The 19,221-nt window shown below is 36.6% G+C and overlaps 2 protein-coding genes across 2 annotated transcripts; both read right to left on the bottom strand.

Moving 5' to 3' along the window:
- Positions 1-7,680: 7,680 nt before the first annotated feature.
- Positions 7,681-8,628, bottom strand: LOC123785266 (olfactory receptor 8J2-like). The gene has a single exon (XM_045786988.2). The coding sequence runs from the start codon at positions 8,626-8,628 to the stop codon at positions 7,681-7,683; it is 948 nt and encodes a 315-aa protein (XP_045642944.2).
- A 9,439-nt stretch (positions 8,629-18,067) lies between these two features.
- Positions 18,068-19,009, bottom strand: LOC123785265 (olfactory receptor 8K3-like). Its single transcript, XM_045786987.2, has one exon. The coding sequence runs from the start codon at positions 19,007-19,009 to the stop codon at positions 18,068-18,070; it is 942 nt and encodes a 313-aa protein (XP_045642943.1).
- Positions 19,010-19,221: the final 212 nt, after the last annotated feature.

Raw genomic sequence — 19,221 nt, 5'->3', positions numbered from 1 at the left:
AGATACCACTATTTAGTGTTATAAAAATGTCAATTTGTTCAAATTAGTCTTTTTGCACAATACTTTTATAATCAAAATCTCATTAAGGGAATGTGTGGAAATTGACACTGATTAAAAATGTATTTTAAAAATGCAAATTATAGTTAAGAGACTCCTAACTATATATAGGAAACAAACTGTGGGTTGCTGGAATGGAGGTGGGTGAGGGGATGGTGTCACTGGGTGATGGACATTAAGGAGGGCATGTGATATAATGAGCATTGGGTATTACATGCAACTGATGGACCACTAAACTCTACCTCTGAAACTAATAATATACCATATGTTCATCAATTGAATTTAAATAAAATATTAAAAAAAAAGAAAAGAAAAAAATGCAAATTATAAAAAATTACATAGACACTTTTGAAAAGACCAATGCTACCAGATAATAAAATGTAGAAAGCTGTAATTATTGAGACAATATGGAAGACTTACATCAATGGAACAGAACAGAGACCTCAGGAAAAGACCCATGAATGTATAGAGCTGTGGTGTATGACAGAAGTGGCATGTTAAGACAGGCATGCAAAAATGGTCAATTCAATGGAGCTGGGGAAAGAGATTATCACTATAGAGGGTGATGAAATTGGATGTTTAGTTCATCCATATAAAACTCAACCATAGAGTAATGAAGGACTTGATATCATAACAAAATATTAAACTGTTTTAACCATAAAAACTAGAACCTCTGGATGCCCTTAAATAAACAGAAATTTCCAAAAAATGGAATAGAAATTCAATATTAATTTAACAGATAAAACTACTTCATAGAATTTGCTCTACCCAAAAATCCATTTGAATTAACAAAATGTTTACAGCAAAGCAATAACAAACATTCATTAGCAGCAACCAAACAAATGACAAAGTCTAATGCCTTAAACTACAAAAATTATATCCAAAGAAAGGACTATTCCATGGCAGTTTGTACAGTTTGGCAAACCTCTTCATCCCAACATCCATTTTACTGTGATTTTACAAATACCTGGAGTTCTTCTGAAACTCAATTGAGTGAATATTTATGTGGTCCTCCTCCCACCAGTGCTACCCAAGCACTGCCTAGAAAGAAACAAGGAAATTGAGCTTCAAACCTGACACTTTTCAGATGGAAGCAGAAATTCCAGAGCTGTACCAGGACCTGAGGGATGGACATGGTGCCCCACGATGTCCTCTTGTGCAAATGCAAACACTCGATCTCAACTCAATGTTCTATAACATTTTGTAAATAACCTCCACTGAGGTAAATGGGTTGGTCAAATTGAGAACATTGCACTCCATTAAAAAAAGGGAGAAAGACAGAGAGGGAAAGGAAGGAGAGAGGACGATTCTAAATTGAGTTTACCAAAATGCTTACTCCCCCTTCACCATGTTTATTGTCTAGAATCTCAATATAAATGTAGAAATGACAACAATAGAAATGAGGACCCTTACCACCTTCAAGGAACATACTCATAGTGGTAAACATATATCATTACCCCAGAAAACCTAGTTATGAAAAGAGATGATTAATATGCATGACGTAATGTACTGAGTCTGGCTTTGGTGACTATAGTCTTAACTGTCATTTAATTGGAAGACAGGTGTCAAAAATCATCACTGCAGCTAATCTAGTAATAAATATAATCAGCGCCATCTATTCACCTTAAATGAAGACTGTCTTCTTGCTCTCTGTGTGATTACTAGACTGACTGCTGTCAGAAGAATTTATGAGCATCTCCTCCCTTTGAGACACTCCCCTGGGAGCTTGAATGGTTATTCCCAAAGCATCTGAGAACAGAAAATGATGCCACTGGTCTTTGCTAATTATTCAGAGTAACTTTGATTCCCCTGTTGAGGAAATGTTTTTTTATATATACAAGTCAACTGCTTTCTTTAGTTATTTTTGTTGCATTCACTCAAAATCTGGATTTAAATAGATCATTTCTCTGTTATACAGTATAATCATCTATAAATTACATAAAATTTCAGCATTTTCCACAACAGTCTCTTCTATGTTTTGTATCTGAGGATTAAGACAAAAAAACTATTTGCACGTGACCTATAGTGCATTAAAAATTTAGGAATATTTTCATTAACTGCAAAAATATACCCTCAAGAAAACCAGTTATTTTCGAGTAAACATTTTCATTAACTGCAAAAAAAGTTCAGAAGGAATAAAAATTAATAATATGTGTGTAATCTTCTTCTTCTCCTTCTTCTTCTTCTTCTTCTTCTTCTTCTTCTTCTTCTTCTTCTTCTTCTGCTTCTGCTTCTGCTTCTGCTTCTGCTTCTTCTGCTTCTTCTTCTGCTTCTTCTTCTTCTTCTTCTTCTTCTTCTTCTTCTTCTCCTCCTCCTCTTCCTCCTCCTCCTCCTCCTCCTCCTCCTCCTCCTCCTCCTCCTCCTCCTCCTCCTCCTCCTCCTCCTTCTTCTTCCTTAAGGGACTAAACTGAGTTAAGGAACTCTAACACCGCATCCCATTTGCCTGCTCATCCAAATTCACTGCTATTTCAGTTTCCTTTCCCTACACAGTTACCTCCTCCACCAAAGTTGATAAATGTTCTTAAAAAGAATTGCAGCTTTATAAAGTGAATATAATGTATGTTTTAAGGTGCACACACGTGTTGTTATATAACATATTTTACTTCAAGATTCTCACTCAACTATGTTTTTGAGTTTTATTGATTTTCTACTTATATGCCAATATTTTGCTGGCCTCTGTTTAAAAAAATTGCTGCAATCTCTCTCTACCCCCAATTACTACAGGTTTGCTGCCATAGTAACAGGCATTTAGTTAGCCCCGACTTCTGACTTCTACATGCATCACCACAATTAACTACTTTGTGTGTGTGGTTCCCACATGTATGAACATCTCATTAAATCTCCTGGGGCCCTGTTTTGGGATAAAATGAGCACATTTACTTTATTTACATAAGAATGGATCTATACCAAGATTTCTTTTATCCACATACATTCCACCATCCGTACACAGCATTTCATACCCTGGACATCCAACTTACGAATATGTGCCACTTGAACGAATGGTAAAATTTGCTGCAAATAATTAAACCAGATACACTTTATAGAGTTAATATTGTTTTCCTTGATTTAACACATTATTTTTAAAAGAAATCCAAATATTCGTCTGGATTTGAAATGGAAAAATGCACTAAGGATAATCCATGTCAACAAAGAAGTTCAGAAATAATAACAGAGACAGATACACACTAATCTTAATGTAATGTTACTACTTGAATATCTATGACAGTGATAATGTTGATGAAGTAGTTGTTGAAGTGACAAAACACTGACACATGCCTCCTAGCCGAGTGGGGGCAGGGAGACCTTCAAATCCTGCTTTTCCTCCTGGGCACCTGGCCAGCTGACTTCTCATCCTCCTGGCAGGTGTGGAGAAGTGGCTGAGCTGCAGCCTGACTCCCCTATGGAGGGGCAGCCCCTCCCTGAGTACCACCAATCTCCATCCCTGCTGTGCGCTGGTCCCAAGAGCCTCCCACTCTCCCTTCTGTTTCAGAGTTTATAGTTCCCTATGGTTGGAACATGAAGTGCAGACAAAATGCTGAAAAATTGTGAGAGAGGAAGCAAAGAGAAAATGATTACAATATAAGAGAAGATGCCACAGCTATTAAGTGTTGTCTGCACCCTTATTGACTATCCATCGATCTCAAGGCAATATTTTAAGCAACCATATCTTAACATGGAAGGTTTTTACTTAAATATTTCATAAGGATTTTAAATTGATATCATATAGTCTGAGTCCATGTCTTAAATTACTTACTTTGTGATTGGGTAAACATTAATCTTCATCATTCAGTAATCTATTAGTTTTTTGAAATATGAATTTTAGTTTTTTTTTTTTTAATCGTTACTTACTTCTTCTGACACCTATAGCTCAAATTGTATTTGCGACTTGGTGTTAAGAAGTAGATGTTTTGATATTTAGATTTTAGTTAACCCAAGGTCATGTACATTTTGTGAGATGAGGTAAGAGTTTGTTATCAGAGCTTGACAACAACTTTTTTGTTAACAAAATTTCTCCAACCTGGACAATGGTTGTGCTTTATAAAAGTACCTTTATGTATTGAAAGAGTCAAAACTGATTCTGGACAGGTGCATAAAATATAGGGTGACAACTTGTGGCATTATTTATGGAATGGTCTTGGGCTTTATAAATAATTGTTCTGTTTAATAAAAGGGAAAAAATTCTGTAGCACTTAACTGGGATGCAGAGAGAAAAGTAAGGAGGGACAGAGAGAATGAGTAAGAGAAAGACACCAGTATTAGGTCAAGACCCAATTACATAGAGGATTTAAGAAGTACGGTGGAGAATTATTTTGTGGTGTAGTAGTTAAGTTTCTCTAAGCATAAAGAGACCTGGCGTATCATAGAAACCTCTATCTTATCTCCTGTCTCCATATCTGCAGTGATTTCTACTTCTTTTTTGAATGGTTCCTTTGAAAGAACTTTTTCATTTCCATGGAGGTGACTTACAGAAATAGCCATCTGGAAAGCAGAGATGATAGATGTGACCTAGGGACTCTAGACATCTGGTGAAGGCTTATGGGCTTGCAGGGAGATGGCATTGTCAGCTCAAACCAAAGTTATATAGACCATAAGGTGTGGGGAATGGCCAGCTGTCCCTGTAGGATGGATGAAAGATGACTCCAGACTTTGCTGTGAAAGAGAGGAGAAGGCAAGGGGGTCAACGCTCAGAGACGAAGACCCTTTGCTCTTCTCTGCTCTCACCTTTATTTGTGTTTCAGGATAATCATGAATGTTTGTTATTCTGTTTCTCAAGCAAGTGATATGTGGCAAGGGGTCTTACAGAAAATAGAAGAGTCTGATGGCGGGAAGGATACAATGTGCTGATCAGCTTGTTCGAGTTCTGCTAAACACAGCCTAGGGGACAATGCAAACATCTCTTAGACCACACGCAGTTGTTTGGGCTAAGAAAGCATCAGGGAAGGTAAGTCCCTGCGGCATTCCTATGGCAGAGTGGTCACCCAAGCCTCAGCATTCCAAAGGCCTACGCCCGTCTCTGAAACCTTTCATTGCCCCCAGCGGCCTCCCTGTTACATTTTAGCAAGCCAGGAAGTATGGATGATTTCATGCTCTACACTAACCCCAACATTAAGGGACAAGGAAATCTTCATTGGAAGCCTTACAATTCCTAATTGTGTACAAGGGATATGCGAGTCCATGTGTATATGTGTGCATACACTTTGGAACCTTTGAACCAAATACTTTCTACTAATCCTTCAAAGGGGTTTTGTGTGTGGATTGTTTAGGAAAAAATTTGTAGCAAATGTGGAAAGTATAACTAGTGTAAGCTTTTTTGACACTATCCCAATGAGTGAATGAGACATGCAAGACTTTAGGTTGCCCAGTTGCACAAAATATGCCAATATGGATATAAATATCTGAGGCAGAAAATGGGTCCCCTACCCTGCCAAAGAGGCCCAGAGTCGTGAACATGCTGTCCTCCACAGAAAGAGATTTGCTGATGGGATTAAGTGAAAGACCTCCAGAAGGGGAGGCTATCCTGGACTATGTGGGTGGGACCGATGTAATCCCAGGAAAGAGAGGGAGGCAGGAGAGTCCGAGTCAGAAGGAGATGTGGCAGTGCAAGCAGAGGTCAGAGTGATGGAATCACTGCTTGGAAGGGGTTGCCAAGCAAGGGATGAGGGCTGCCTCTAGAAGCTGGAAGAGGAAAAGAAACAGACTCTTCCATGGCCGTCCAGGAAGGAACGCAGCCTGCGGACATCTCGATTGTAGCCCAGGGAGACTCATTTTGAGCTTCTGACCTCCAGAACTGTGGGATAATAAGCTTCTGTTGTTTCAAGCCTCTGACTCAGTGGTGATATGTTACAGTAGCACTAGGAAACTAATACAAATGGCAACGTAATTATGTTTAGAAAACACATATATGTAAATCAAGTTAATAAGTATACAGCACCACAGCTTTCATTCTTGACTTTAGTTCATTTAATAAAATACACAGGATTGGTAAACGTGCAAGTGTGAGTTTAGCCCTGTTGCTCCAATTCTGTTCACCAAACTAGACTCAGACAAAGGCTTTCTGCTGGGAATGTACTTCCCCAGTTGTGAGTATGTAGGCTGTTGTAGACCAATACATCCATAGAAACGTTAGACAAATGGGCAAACAGAAAATAAATTATCTATATTATATACTTTTGTATATTTATAAAGAATAAAACTTAAAAATGTTAAAGGCTAATGCTCTCAGGTTATGGCCAGTTTTGTCTGTGGAGACCAGGGATATCCACCAAACAGTGTAACTCTTCTGTTTTCAGCCAGCTATTCCGCTTATTTAAAACTAAAGTTAGGAATTAGCTTATTAAACCTAGTGTCACAGTTCCTGTGTTTGGCTTGTTTCTGACTTCCCTGAAAATGTCATAAATCTAATTTATTTCTAGTCATTGCCTTACCTAGTGTGGCGTGCCCCATCTCCCTTATGACATTGTATGTTAGAAGCATTTTACATGCGCAGACAGAAATAGAGCACAGAATGACAATTGACACTTATTTATTTATTGGCCATAGTGCCTTTGAGACTTGGTGTCATTTTAAGAACAATGAATTTTTTCTTTAATTTATTAATACTTTATTCTGAAACACTAAACAAAAATGTTAAAAGAAGTGATGTTTGCTGCTGTTAAATGTTACACCACAGATGATTAACTCCACACAATGTTAAGGAGGAAAAGAGGACTGGAGAAAATTAATTTTGCATCATATTGGGATAAATATCAACATTTGCTTTGTGCACGTGCAGACGTGAGTGGAATGAAACAATGGAATCCCCTTTCATACATTTTCTTCTGTTTTGCCACATGACCTATTTCCATGTATATCTAAGCATTTTTTGGTTTAGTTTTTATTTTCTCCTGAACATTTCTATGATATAAGTATGTGTTATGTACCAGGTAAAAAAGGACTCTAAATGGTTAAGAAATTGAAAGATACAATGCAGCAAAAAGTAAAATAAAACTTTTATTAGTCGAACAAAACAGATTTGTGGTAAGATGACCTGACTCAACCATATTCCCAAAAAATGTTTCTCTCATACCTTTTTCAGCTCTCAGACTTCCTCTTCCTTAGCCAGCAATTACAAAAACCCAGTAACAAGCTGTGTTGCACTTTAAAATGTATTTATTTTGAAAGTATTGTTTACTACATAAATAAGTATACTTTCTTTGGTCAACTATACTTCTTTGTATTAGGGAAAGTTGCATATTTGAGGTTGGAATAGAAAGGGTTAAGATCTTCCCATTGAAATCCATTGAATTTTTTTTTATTTTTTTTTATTTTTATTTTTTAAAGGTCTTTTTTTTTTTTTTAAATTTTATTTATTTATGTGACAGAGAGACAGCCAGTGAGAGAGGGAACACAGCAGGGGAGTGAGAGAGGAAGAAGCAGGCTCCCAGCGGAGGAGCCCGAAGTGGGACTCGATCCCGGAATGCCGGGATCACGCCCTGAGCCTAAGGCAGACGCTTTAACGACTGCATTACCCAGGCCCCCCGAAATCCATTGAATTTTTAACTTTTATTGCCTCTGCATTTAACAGAGATTAGCTTTTCAGGAGCAAATGAAAACTCTTTTATGAAGACAATTGTAGTTTTAAATTTACATTAATTTGAAAGACTGACAAGGGTTACTTAGGAATCTCTTGAATGCATCCTTCACATCCTTGTTCCTTAGGCTGTAAATGAGGGGATTCAGCATTGGTATCACCAGGGTGTAGAAGACAGAGGCCATTTTATCAGTACCTAATGAGTGGTTGGACCTTGGTTGCAAATACATGAAGAAAAGGGTCCCGTAGAACACAGTGACAGCCATCATGTGAGAGGCACAGGTGGAAAAGGCTTTTCGTCGGCCCTCTGAGGAGCTTATCCTCAAAATGGCAAGGACAATGTGGAGGTAGGATGTTAGAACAATAATCATAGAGGAAAACAAATTGGTCCCTGCAGAGGTGAACACTATTGTTTCTGGAATGTAGGTATCAGAGCAGGACAATGCCAACAAAGGGACAGTATCACAGTAAAAATGATTGATTACATTGGAAGAGCAGTATGACATGGAGAACACACAGGAGGAGACAGTCAGTGCTGTGGTCAGACTGTAGAGGTACGTGAGGGACACCAGCAGTATGCAGACCTGTGAAGAGACCACCGCCATGTAGAGCAGGGGGTTGCAAATAGCCACGTAGCGGTCATAGGCCATTACACCCAGCATGAAAGTCTCAGCCACAATGAATACTAAGAACCCACCCAGTTGTGCTGCACATCCATAGTAGGATATGGTTTTCTTTGAAACCAAGAAGTTTACCAGCATTTTGGGGGCAATGACAGTAGAGTCTCCAAGATTGATGATAGCCAAGTGCCTGAGGAAGAAGTACATGGGTGTTTGAAGCTGAGAGTCAGCACTGGTGAGGGTGATGATGCCCAGGTTCCCTGCCATGGTCAGCCCATAGATCAGCAGGAAAACAAAGAAGAGTGGAATCCGGAGGTCTGGGCGATCTGAGACTCCCATGAGAATGAACTCAGTCACCTGGGTGAGATTTCCTGAGGCCATTTATTTTGTTGTTTTTATCTTTTAATGGGGAAAATGGAAGGAGAGTAATAGATGGTTAGGTTGATTTTTCTGGCAGATGTAAGACTGTAGACTGTTTTATTTAAACGGGATTATTTTTGTTCATAATTAAAAGTGTCATACTTTATTTGTATTTCTCCCAGTCTTCTAAAAAATTCAGAAATATGATCTTTGTAGCTACCATTTTCAGTTTGTTAGAACTGCTGTGCCAAGCTATTTATTTTCACTTGTGTTGGATAAAATGTTTATTCATTGAATATATGTTAATCTACTATATTGTATGTATTACTATTTATATGTATATTTTAAACATATTAATTATAATATTGCATGAATATGTATTTACATATACACACATCTCTGTGTATGTTTCCAATGATAAAAGATAGCGATGTGTAAGAAGTTGTTGAGCCAGGGTGACTTCCAGACTTTCAGGTATTTTTTCCTTAGCTGCCACTGGCTTTTTCTTTGGCCTATTCCTTTTCATCAGCCTTGGGAATTTAATTTTCTGCAGGAAATACTTTGTGTATGGTGGGTTTTCCTTATCACTTTCTACTATCACTTCCTGTTTAATTATACCAATACTGCTTCAGCTGCCCACCAACCGACTACACTTCAGTAGTCTTCTTTCTTAGTGTCATTCAGAAACTGATTTTTTTTTTTTTACTTAATCACATTTCCTTTCTTCTGCCAAATAAACTAGTCCTTTCTATCTCTCCAATGTCTACTTGCTCAGATGCTGGTTAATCATGGTTTTCTGGCAGCCCTTTCTTCCTCCCTCCCTCCCTTCCTCCTTTCCTTCCTTCCTCTCTCCCTTCCTTCCTGCCTTCCTTCCTTCCCTCCTTCTTCCCTCCTTTCTTTCTTTCTTTCCCTTCCTTTCTTTCTTTCTTTCTTTCTTTCTTTCTTTCTTTCTTTCTTTCTTTCTTTCTTTCTTTCTTTCTTTCTTCTTTCCTTTCTGTCTTTCCCAGTTTGTACTTCATACTTTTACATTGTTTAAAGCCTGTTTTGATGTTTTAAAAAATGTTACTTGTAGGTTTGATTTGCTCAGGTTTGATCACTTTGTTCTCCTCGTGCAGAGAAATATATGGAGAAGAGTGCTGACATTATTCAATATATACTGTATTCTGGGCCCAGAACTATGCTAGCCATTTCAAAATAATGATCTCATTATTCTGCAAGAGTGCTCTAGAAGATGGATGTAATTATTTCTTGGACAGTAATTATTGGACAGTTGAGGCTCAATGAGCCTAGGTCATGCAAAGAATCTATATAGGATATTGGTGAATGGTATGATTGCTTTGCTTTATGTGTTTGTTTGCTTGTTTGTTTGGTCACTTGGTTGGCTGGATGTTAGGCCACCAATTACTAGCTGTGTGATTTTTATCAAGTATTTACATTCTTGTGGTATGTGAATGTAATGTGATACTACGCAAACATGGGTTAGCACAGAGTCTGTTAACAATGAATGCAAAATAAGTAGTACCAGCAGTTCTTGTTATTAGCATGTTTTAAATGATTTTCTAATGTGGTTTCCTTTTTGTGTCTCAGTAACTCATTCTACCTCATTGAAGAGTTTTGTAGTTGAAATAGGAATAGTAAGTGAATTATAATTTTGCGTATCTAGGCAACTGGGACATGTGATTTCTAGCTATATATTTAACAAAGAAATCAGGTTGTGTTCTCCTGCAACCTAATTCTTTCTTAAATCTGTGATGTTTGTTTAATCAAAGATATTTTAATACATACATTGAGTATGTCTAGTCAGGTTATACAACTGTGTTGTGTTAGATATCTCATAGCTCTTTTCACCTACCACCACATCTGAAAAGAATTGCACAGATAAGCTTCTGGTGGAAAACACAGTGGTGACACTCACTGTAAACAAAACATTTCCTGTTTGTTTGCTTCATGTAAAGCAGCTCAGTGCATGTTTTACTCTGAGATATAATACCTCAATAACTGTATCCTTAATTTAGCAAAGCAAAAAACGAAACAAAACAAAACAAAAACAAACAAACAAAAAAGCACACCAACAACTGTAATCTTGGATTCTGTATATGAACTTATGCAATTAGCATTTAAGGAGATATATTTGTATATATAATTACCTGTTATTAATTCCTTTCTCTAAAGACATATTACTAATGTCAAAGCTAGGATTGTTTTTTGTTTTTTGGTAAGTATATATCATTGAAATAAAGTATTTTTCTTTTGTTTCTTCAGAAGGGTTTTTGATTTGTTTCTGATGAAGTTATGTTAGGTTTTTACATATATTTTTTCAAGTTTGTTTTTGAAAAGAAATATTTTGTAAGCCTAACAAAATACTAACATGTCAGGAAAAGAACTTTAAAAATGTTCCCAATTTTGATCATTTATACTACAATTTGGCTGAGAAATCATACTGCAAATGTTTTAAATAGCTACTGAAATGATTTCAAGAGATATTCTATTGGTCTCTTACTGTACAATTTGTCTTAAACTTATTTAAACCTGAGTTGTGTTAGAGACAAACTGCATTTTGACATGAGCTGTCAGTGTGCACCTGCATCGGAAAGCCTGCCAGCTGACATCAGGGAATCTTTCTATCATAGGGTTTGTCACCTTGGGCAATGAGAAAATCAGGGAGGGGAGAAACTTCTTTTTCGTGATGTTTAGCAATTTAGTAGGTCTTCTTGGAGAAGAAATCTGATATTTCAAATCACTTAACAAGTTTCCTGTCTGGTGTAGAGGGCCTGCTAAAGCATCAGTTCTGCCAACTCTATAGCAGAAACGTTCCTCTTTTCCTAAGGTGAAATAAAATTTTCATTATTCTGTAGAAACGTTCACACTCTAAGTTATCAGCAGTGGTGCTGGGCACCGTGGTGTGAGTCATTTCCCTGTCCCTTCCACTTACCCGTCAGAGAACAGAGATTTAAGTCCCCAGAAGAGAACGGAAAAGGTATTTCAGTCCTGAGTCTGATTTGAATCCATAAAGCTCCCTAGATACATGGTCTTCACATCCAGGATGAGTACTGAGTAAACCATTGGGGTGAACCTACCTGAACCAGAGATCACCTGAGACCGACTGCAAAGGTTCTGCAGGAGGCACGCTGAACAGATTTACAAGTATCTGAAGTCCCTGAAGACACACACACTGAAATCAGCTTGTTTATGGGTTCAGTCCCTACCCATGAAAACAGGAATTCCCAGATAAAGTTCTGATTCCCCAGGGAAAGAAAGACCAATTATTCAAGTCTCTACACAACAATTGCACCCACAGAGTGAAAATGTGGGGATAGCCTAGGAATGTTCTTAGATGGTCCTACTGAGTAACAATCCTCTGCAATGATTCACCCTCTGTGTGTTTGTTTCTTTTGAATTGTCCCCATAATGGTTGAGAAGTGTAGTTGCTGGCCCTGGGGTGGAGAAAATCCAACAGTTAGAAAGCCCAGGATTCTGGCCCCAGTCTTCCATTTTCCTGGGAATATTAGGAATAGAACTGAATGCAAAACCTCCATTCTGGTCAAGAACAAACCCTGGTGTATTTGGCATAAAAATCACTCAAATTGTGCATGGTTGTAAGAAGACTAAATTTCAATCATTTTGGAGACTTCTATAAGGCACACATCATATGCCTGGTCCCAATGCTGGTTTTTAATTAAAATTATTTGATGGCAAATGCATTTGTCATATAATTTTGTGATCTTTCTTCTTACATGTATAAGTATTATAATTAAGTATTGATAACATTTTATTTTACTTCTTCTGTTGGATTTTCTAGTCTGTAAGCTTTATATGTAAAAAGGTTTTGTCTAAATAGTTTGTCTTTGTATTAGAACTTCTAAAATAATACCCAGGGAAGAGTAGGTTTTCCAAAGATATTTGGTGACTTGCTGACTGATGCAATGAATGAGGAGTAAGTGAATGAGTGAATATAATATCCATCTTAAAATTCTGAAATAAAATACGAGCTTTGGGGGCACCTGGGTGGCTCAGTCATTAAGCATCTGCCTTTGGCTCATGTCATTTTCCCAGTGTCCTGGGATGGAGCCCCGCATTGGGCTCCCTGCTCAGCGGGGAGCCTGCTTCTCCCTCTCCTGCTCCCTCTGCTTGTGTTCCCTCTCTCGCTGTCTTTCTCTGTCAAATAAATAAACAAAATATTTACATATATATATATATATATATATATATATATATATATATATATGAGGTTTTGTCTTCAGCTGTGCCATCTATCTTTAATGTGATTCTAACTTTGATAAAGAAACAATGACAACTTGCTTATCATTCTCTAGAATATTCAGTATTTTGAGCCAAGACACACTATTCTTTTTGCATCTTGGTGTTCTTAATATGTAACACGGGTGTGGCACATTCTAGGCTCTACCATTTTTAAAGTAACAGACAAATTGTGGACCATACAGAGGAAGTAACAAAGATATTTACACATCTTAAGTTACTCATGAGAATGAATTGAAATCCTTGAGGTCCTTTCCAAATTCCAAGTATCCACAGGAAGTTTGTGTTGTTGATTCCTCTGTAATGTCTAGTAGATTGCCCGTCATGTTACCAATTTAGTCTGTACCTTGCTCAGTTAACAGGACTTTATTCCCTCAGCAGTTCTGCTAACTTTCCCATCTATTTCGTGTTCCCACAATGTCATAATTTTTTTAAATGTGTTACCTTTACACTTTCCATTTTTATTGATGCTTTATATTATAATTTGGACTCTCAATTTATTGCATGGGAGGTATTGTTCATTTCTTAAGTTGTGAATATGTTATAAAATAAACTTACTTTGGTTAAACATATAAAATTCTAAGACAGGACAGGACTATCCCAAATCACAAAATTTTACCTTTCAAAGTACTTGTAAGAAACACACACATGTCTACATACATATACATACACATACATATATATGTGCTGGTAATAATATTACAGATACCATATTATTTCCAGCCCCCACCTTAAAAATAGATCTGTCTTATATGATTCATTATTTTAAAGTAATACTTTAATTACATATAAGCTGAAATGTCCTAATCCATTTTCCTCATTCCCATTCCCTCCACCCCTTCCAGAGGCAACAGGTATTAACTATATACAACCTTTTTCAGTTTTTCCAAATCTTTCTATTCATTTTTTACTGTGATAAGAAATCTTAATATGAGATCTACACTCTTGAGCAATATTTAAGTATACAATACAGTAATGATGATTATAGACACAATGTTTTATGACAATAAATCTCTAGAACTTAATCCTCTTGCAGAAGTGAGATTTTTTTTTTAAGTTTTTATTTATTTGAGAGAGAGATCAGGGGAAGCACAAAGGAAGAGGGAGAAGCAGACTCCCCACTGAGCAGGGAGCCTGACAGGATGTGGGACTTGATCTCAGGCAAGACCCCTAGATCATGACCTGAAGTAAAGGCAGATGCTTAACCCACTGAGCCACTCAGGCACCTCATAAGTGAAGATTTATACCTATTGCTTACCAACCATTTCCCTCTTCTCCTAGTCGCTGAAAACCACCATTCTACTCTCTGATTCTACATGTTTGATGATTTTTTTATACATCAAACAGAAGACATCATGCAGTATTCGGCCCTCTGTGACCAGCTTATTTCATCTAGTATAATGTCTTCAAGGTTCATCCATACTGTCTTTTTTAAAAAATAAAATGTATTTATTGCTATATTTTTGCATACATAAATTATACATACTATCACTAATTGTGTGGTTTTAAAATTGTACATGTATATGTAATTTAATTTATATGTATTCTCAATAATAAATTTTGTCTATTATATGCAATAAAATAATCGCCTTTTCAATTTGCTTATAACATCCTGCTGGGAATGGCCAGCAATCCCTGTACTGATGGATGAAAGATTACTCCAGACTTTGCTGTGAAAGAGAGGAGAAAGGCAAGGGAGTCAACTCTCAGAGAGAAAGACACTTTGCTTTTCTTCTTTCCTGCCTTTATTGGGTGCTTCAGGATAATCGCAAATCTTTATTACTCTCTTTCTCAAACAAGTGACGTGTGACAAGGGGTCTTACTGGAACTAGGAGGGTCTGATTATAGGAACTACACAATATGCTAATCAGTGTGTTCTAGGAGTTCTGCTAAACACAGCCTAGGAGACAGTGCATACATTTTTAGATCACGGGATGGCTGTTTGGGCTAAGAAAGCATCAGGGAAGGCAATTCCCTGTGCCATTCCTACCTCAGCGTGGTCATACAGGCCTTGGCATTCCAAAGACCTATGCCCTCCTCCAAAACCTTCCATAGCCCCCAGCATCATCGTTGTAACATTTTAGCAAGCCAGGTATTATGGATGATTTCATGCTCTACATTAACCCCAACAACATCCTTTATTTTAGAAAGTTTTAAATTTGTTGTACTCACATTAGTTTGTATTTATTTGCAAATTACCTAACTGTAAAAAAAAAAAAAAATTAACTATGGGGATTCTTCTAATTTAAATGCTCTGAAAATATTAACAATGTAATTATGTGTTTTCCTAAATTAAAACATATTTTTTCATAATAAATATTACATAGGAATACAATTGATTTCACATAGAATAGCCAGTTTTTAACTGACTTTTGCCATAAAATGTCTTTTCTTATAAAATTGAATCTCCTTTTATACCCTTTCATCTTTCTATTAGTCCTGGCCTGATCCTATCTCATTATCTGTTTTGCCACATGTAAATCTTCTCTACATTGTGTTATTTATATGCAAGTCGTTACTGGTTAACTATACATGAATGTAACTCAACAAAATGCTATAATTCTGCAGGTAATTAAATTATTGTATATTATAACCCAAATGTCTCTTTCTGTAAGTTCACTTAGAAATACGACTGATACATAGAGGTCAGTCTCTAAATATATGTTGACCTCATCTATCTTTACTTTTCCCTCCCAAAGAACACAACAATGCTTAATGTTGATAGCCTATTCATAGAAACCACATAGTATAATCAATTGAGAAGTCTTTAGTCCTGCCTATTTTATATCTTTGTTCCTCAAGGTTGTTAATATCTTTTATCACCTTTGTATTGTGTTTCATGTCAACTATTTATGGATTTGCATGAGTTACTTTTATATTTTGCACATGAGTCCCTTGTCAACTCTTCTCTGATTCTGTAGGTCTGATTAAAGTATCCTCTCCCACTATGAGAGTTTCCTTTTCACACTATTAATTTTGATGAACAGAATTTCCATGTAAAGTTCAATTAATCATTTCAAATCTTAGATAGCTATTGTTTTGTGTGTTCTGTTTAAAATGTTGTACATATTTCTATATCACAAAGATGTCCCACTATGATCTCCATTCAACTGTTGCTGCATTTCACATTTAGATCTTTAATCCAAGTAGAATTGAGTCTGTATAGGTCATGGGTATGTGTCCAGATTTTGTTTTTCAAAATAATATATAAATTACTTAATAATATTTATTGAAAAGATCATTCTTTCTCTTTTGGAAAATAGTGATGCCTCTATCATATGCTAGGTGAAAATATATGTGTGGATCTGTTTCTGAAGCCACCATTCTATTCCATTGATCAATTAGTCTGATTCTGGAAAATGTTTTCTTTTGTTTTTGAAGTGCAACTGACACACAATGTTACATTAGTTTCATATGTGCAACATAGTGAATCAACATGTTTATACGTTATGTTATGCTCAGCGCAAGTGTAGCTGCCACCTGTCACCATATAATGTTATTACAATATGATCAGCTGTATTTCCTATGCTGTACCTTTTATTCCCATAACTTATTCATTCCATAACTGGAAGTCTGTATCTTCCACTCCCCCTCACCCATTTTTCCCATCCCTGTATCCCTTCCCCTCTGGCAACCATCAGTTTGTTCTCAGTATTTATGGGTCTGTTTCTGCTTTTTGTTAGTTTGCTTGATTGTTTTGTTTCCTATATTCCATATATAAGTGAATTCATATAGTATTTGTAATTCTCTGCCTGATTGGTTTCACTTTCCATGATTCCCTCTATGCCCATCCATGTTGTCAAAAATGGCAAGAGTTCATTCTTTTTTTATGGCCAGGTAATATATACATTCATCTATCAAGGGCTACTTGGGCTGCTTCTATATCTCAGCTACTGTAAATAATGTTGCAATGAACATAAGGGTGCATATATATTTCTGAAGTCCTGTTTTGTCTTCTTTGGGTAAATACCCAATAGCGAAATTACTGGATCATATGGTATTCCTATTTCTAATTTTCAGTGGAACCTCCATACTATCTTGACAGTGTCTATGCCAATGTTTTCTTAAATACTATAGCTTTGTAATAGGTCATGAAATCTAGTGGTGTAACTCCTACAAATTTGTTCTCTTTCTCCAAGACTGTCTTTAACTTTTTGGCATTTTGTCTTTCCTAATAAATTTTACAATCAGCTTCCATCTTTCTAAAAGAAGAAAAAACAAAGAAGGAAGGAAGAAAAGAAGGGAGAATTCATTATAAAAAATTAAAATAGTTTTAGAAATAATTTTTTAAAAAATCTAGCTTTATTAAAAGAATTGATATCTGTTTTAGAATATGTATGTATTCTTTCTTCTTCTAAGATATTCTGGATCCTTTGCCAAAGCATTTGTATGGCATATGCCACATTTATGTCTTCCTCAATAATTCAACAATGTTTTTAAAGTTTCTAGCAAAAAAATCATGCAAATCCTTCATTACAATTTCCCTAGGTATTATAGAGTTGTTATTTCCAGCATAAAAGATGGTTCAAAATTATATTTTTACCTGTTTTTTGCAAGCGTATAGGGGAAAAAAACCCTCATCCTTCATATGCTGAACTTACATGCACCAATCTTACAAAATTCACTTATTATTTTAATGTTTCAGCATGAAGAGTAGTTTTGAATTTTTAATGTACACAATTATACCTTCTACTTCTGTTTTCCCAAGTATATGTAGGTATATAACAGAATCTGAGATGCCAACACCATGAGGGGATAAAGTTAAAGTATCATTAAGGCAGATATTGTTGATTATTCATTCATGTGTGTATTCTACCCACAAAGAACAATAAATGCCATCTTATCTATGTCATATGCCAGTGGGATAGGCATGTTTATTTGATATTAAATGAAAGACACAAAACACCTTTTAAATAAAGAATATCTAAGGGGAGATGCATTTTAAACAAAACAAAACTTGTCTTCAGTTGTCACCCAAGTACTTGACAATGTGAGATCAGTGGTCTGGATATCAGTCTCTTGAACTGAAACCAAAGTTGATAACAGAAGGATGGTCACTATTGAAACACCTATAAGTTGAAAACAGGAAAAAATATTTCTATTTTTCTATGACTTTTACACATTATTGCTTTCTAAGCCCTGTGACATAAACTAAACTGTAGTCTATAACCTAACTTATTGTATACACAGTCTATATTGAAATCTACATAGACAGTTTGTGCCAATTTTTCCATATTCTATGCAGGGCACCTTTTACCTCTTTGTTCCTCAAGCTGTAGATCATGGGATTCAGCATGGGGATGATCAAAGTGTAAAATACAGAAACAATTTTATCAGTATCAAAGGAATGATTGGTTTGGGGTTGCAAATACATGAAGACTAGAGTAGTGTATAATACAAGGACCACTGTCAGGTGGGATCCACAGGTGGAGAAGGTCTTGTGCCTGCCCTTTGCAGAATTCATCCTGAGGATGGCCATAAGGATGAGGATGTAGGACACAAGCACTATCACAAGGGAGGAAACCAAATTAAACGCTGAAAAGATCAGTATGATCAACTCAATGTCACGTGAACTTGAGCACAGCAAATTTAATAAGGGAAGACTGTCACAGTAAAAATGTCTAATGACATTATGGCCACAGAAGGATGACATAAACATCTTTTTGGTGATTATCACAGAGAGAAAAGCACTGTAGACATAAGGGACTGCTACCAACACCCAGCACACCCTCTGTGACATAACAATCATGTAGAGCAGAGGGTTACAGATGGCCACATAGCGGTCATAGGCCATTGCCGACAGAATGAAAAATTCGCTGATGATGAACAAGAGGAAGAAAGCCAGCTGTGTAGCACACCAGTTATAGGGGATTGTGTTTTGGTTAGCTACAAAATTTACTAACATTTTGGGTCCCACAGCTGTTGAATAACCAAGATCAATGAAAGCCAGGTGTCTGAGGAAGAAGTACATGGGTGTTTGAAGCCTGGGGTCCACCTTGGTGAGGATGATCACGCCCAGGTTGCCCACCACTGAGACCGTGTAGATGATGAGGAAGAGCCCGAAGAAGGGAGCCTGCAGCTCAGGACGGTCTGTGAGTCCCATTAGGATGAACTCTGTTAGCACTGTTAGATTTTGTTCATTCATCCAGGCCGTTAAGGAAAATTGCTGTGGGAACAACCATCACAAGAGTCATTGGGTTTCAGGAAAAAACATCTGTTGACATTTTAGAAGGCAAAGCCATTATGGGTAAAAGAAATCTAATTTTTAGATAAGTAAATTTAAAAAAAGACCCACCTCCATCGCTGAACCTGGAACCAAATTTAAAAAGTGTCACAACCTAAGGTATACGGTAGCCA

The sequence above is a fragment of the Ursus americanus genome, chromosome 24 (genome assembly GCF_024610735.1).
Source record: "Ursus americanus isolate L20-20 chromosome 24, mUrsAme1.1.p, whole genome shotgun sequence".
NCBI classification, from domain to species: Eukaryota; Metazoa; Chordata; class Mammalia; order Carnivora; family Ursidae; genus Ursus; species Ursus americanus.
The sequence above is the reverse complement of the archived record's forward strand: the minus strand, read 5'-3'. Positions and strand labels throughout refer to the sequence as shown.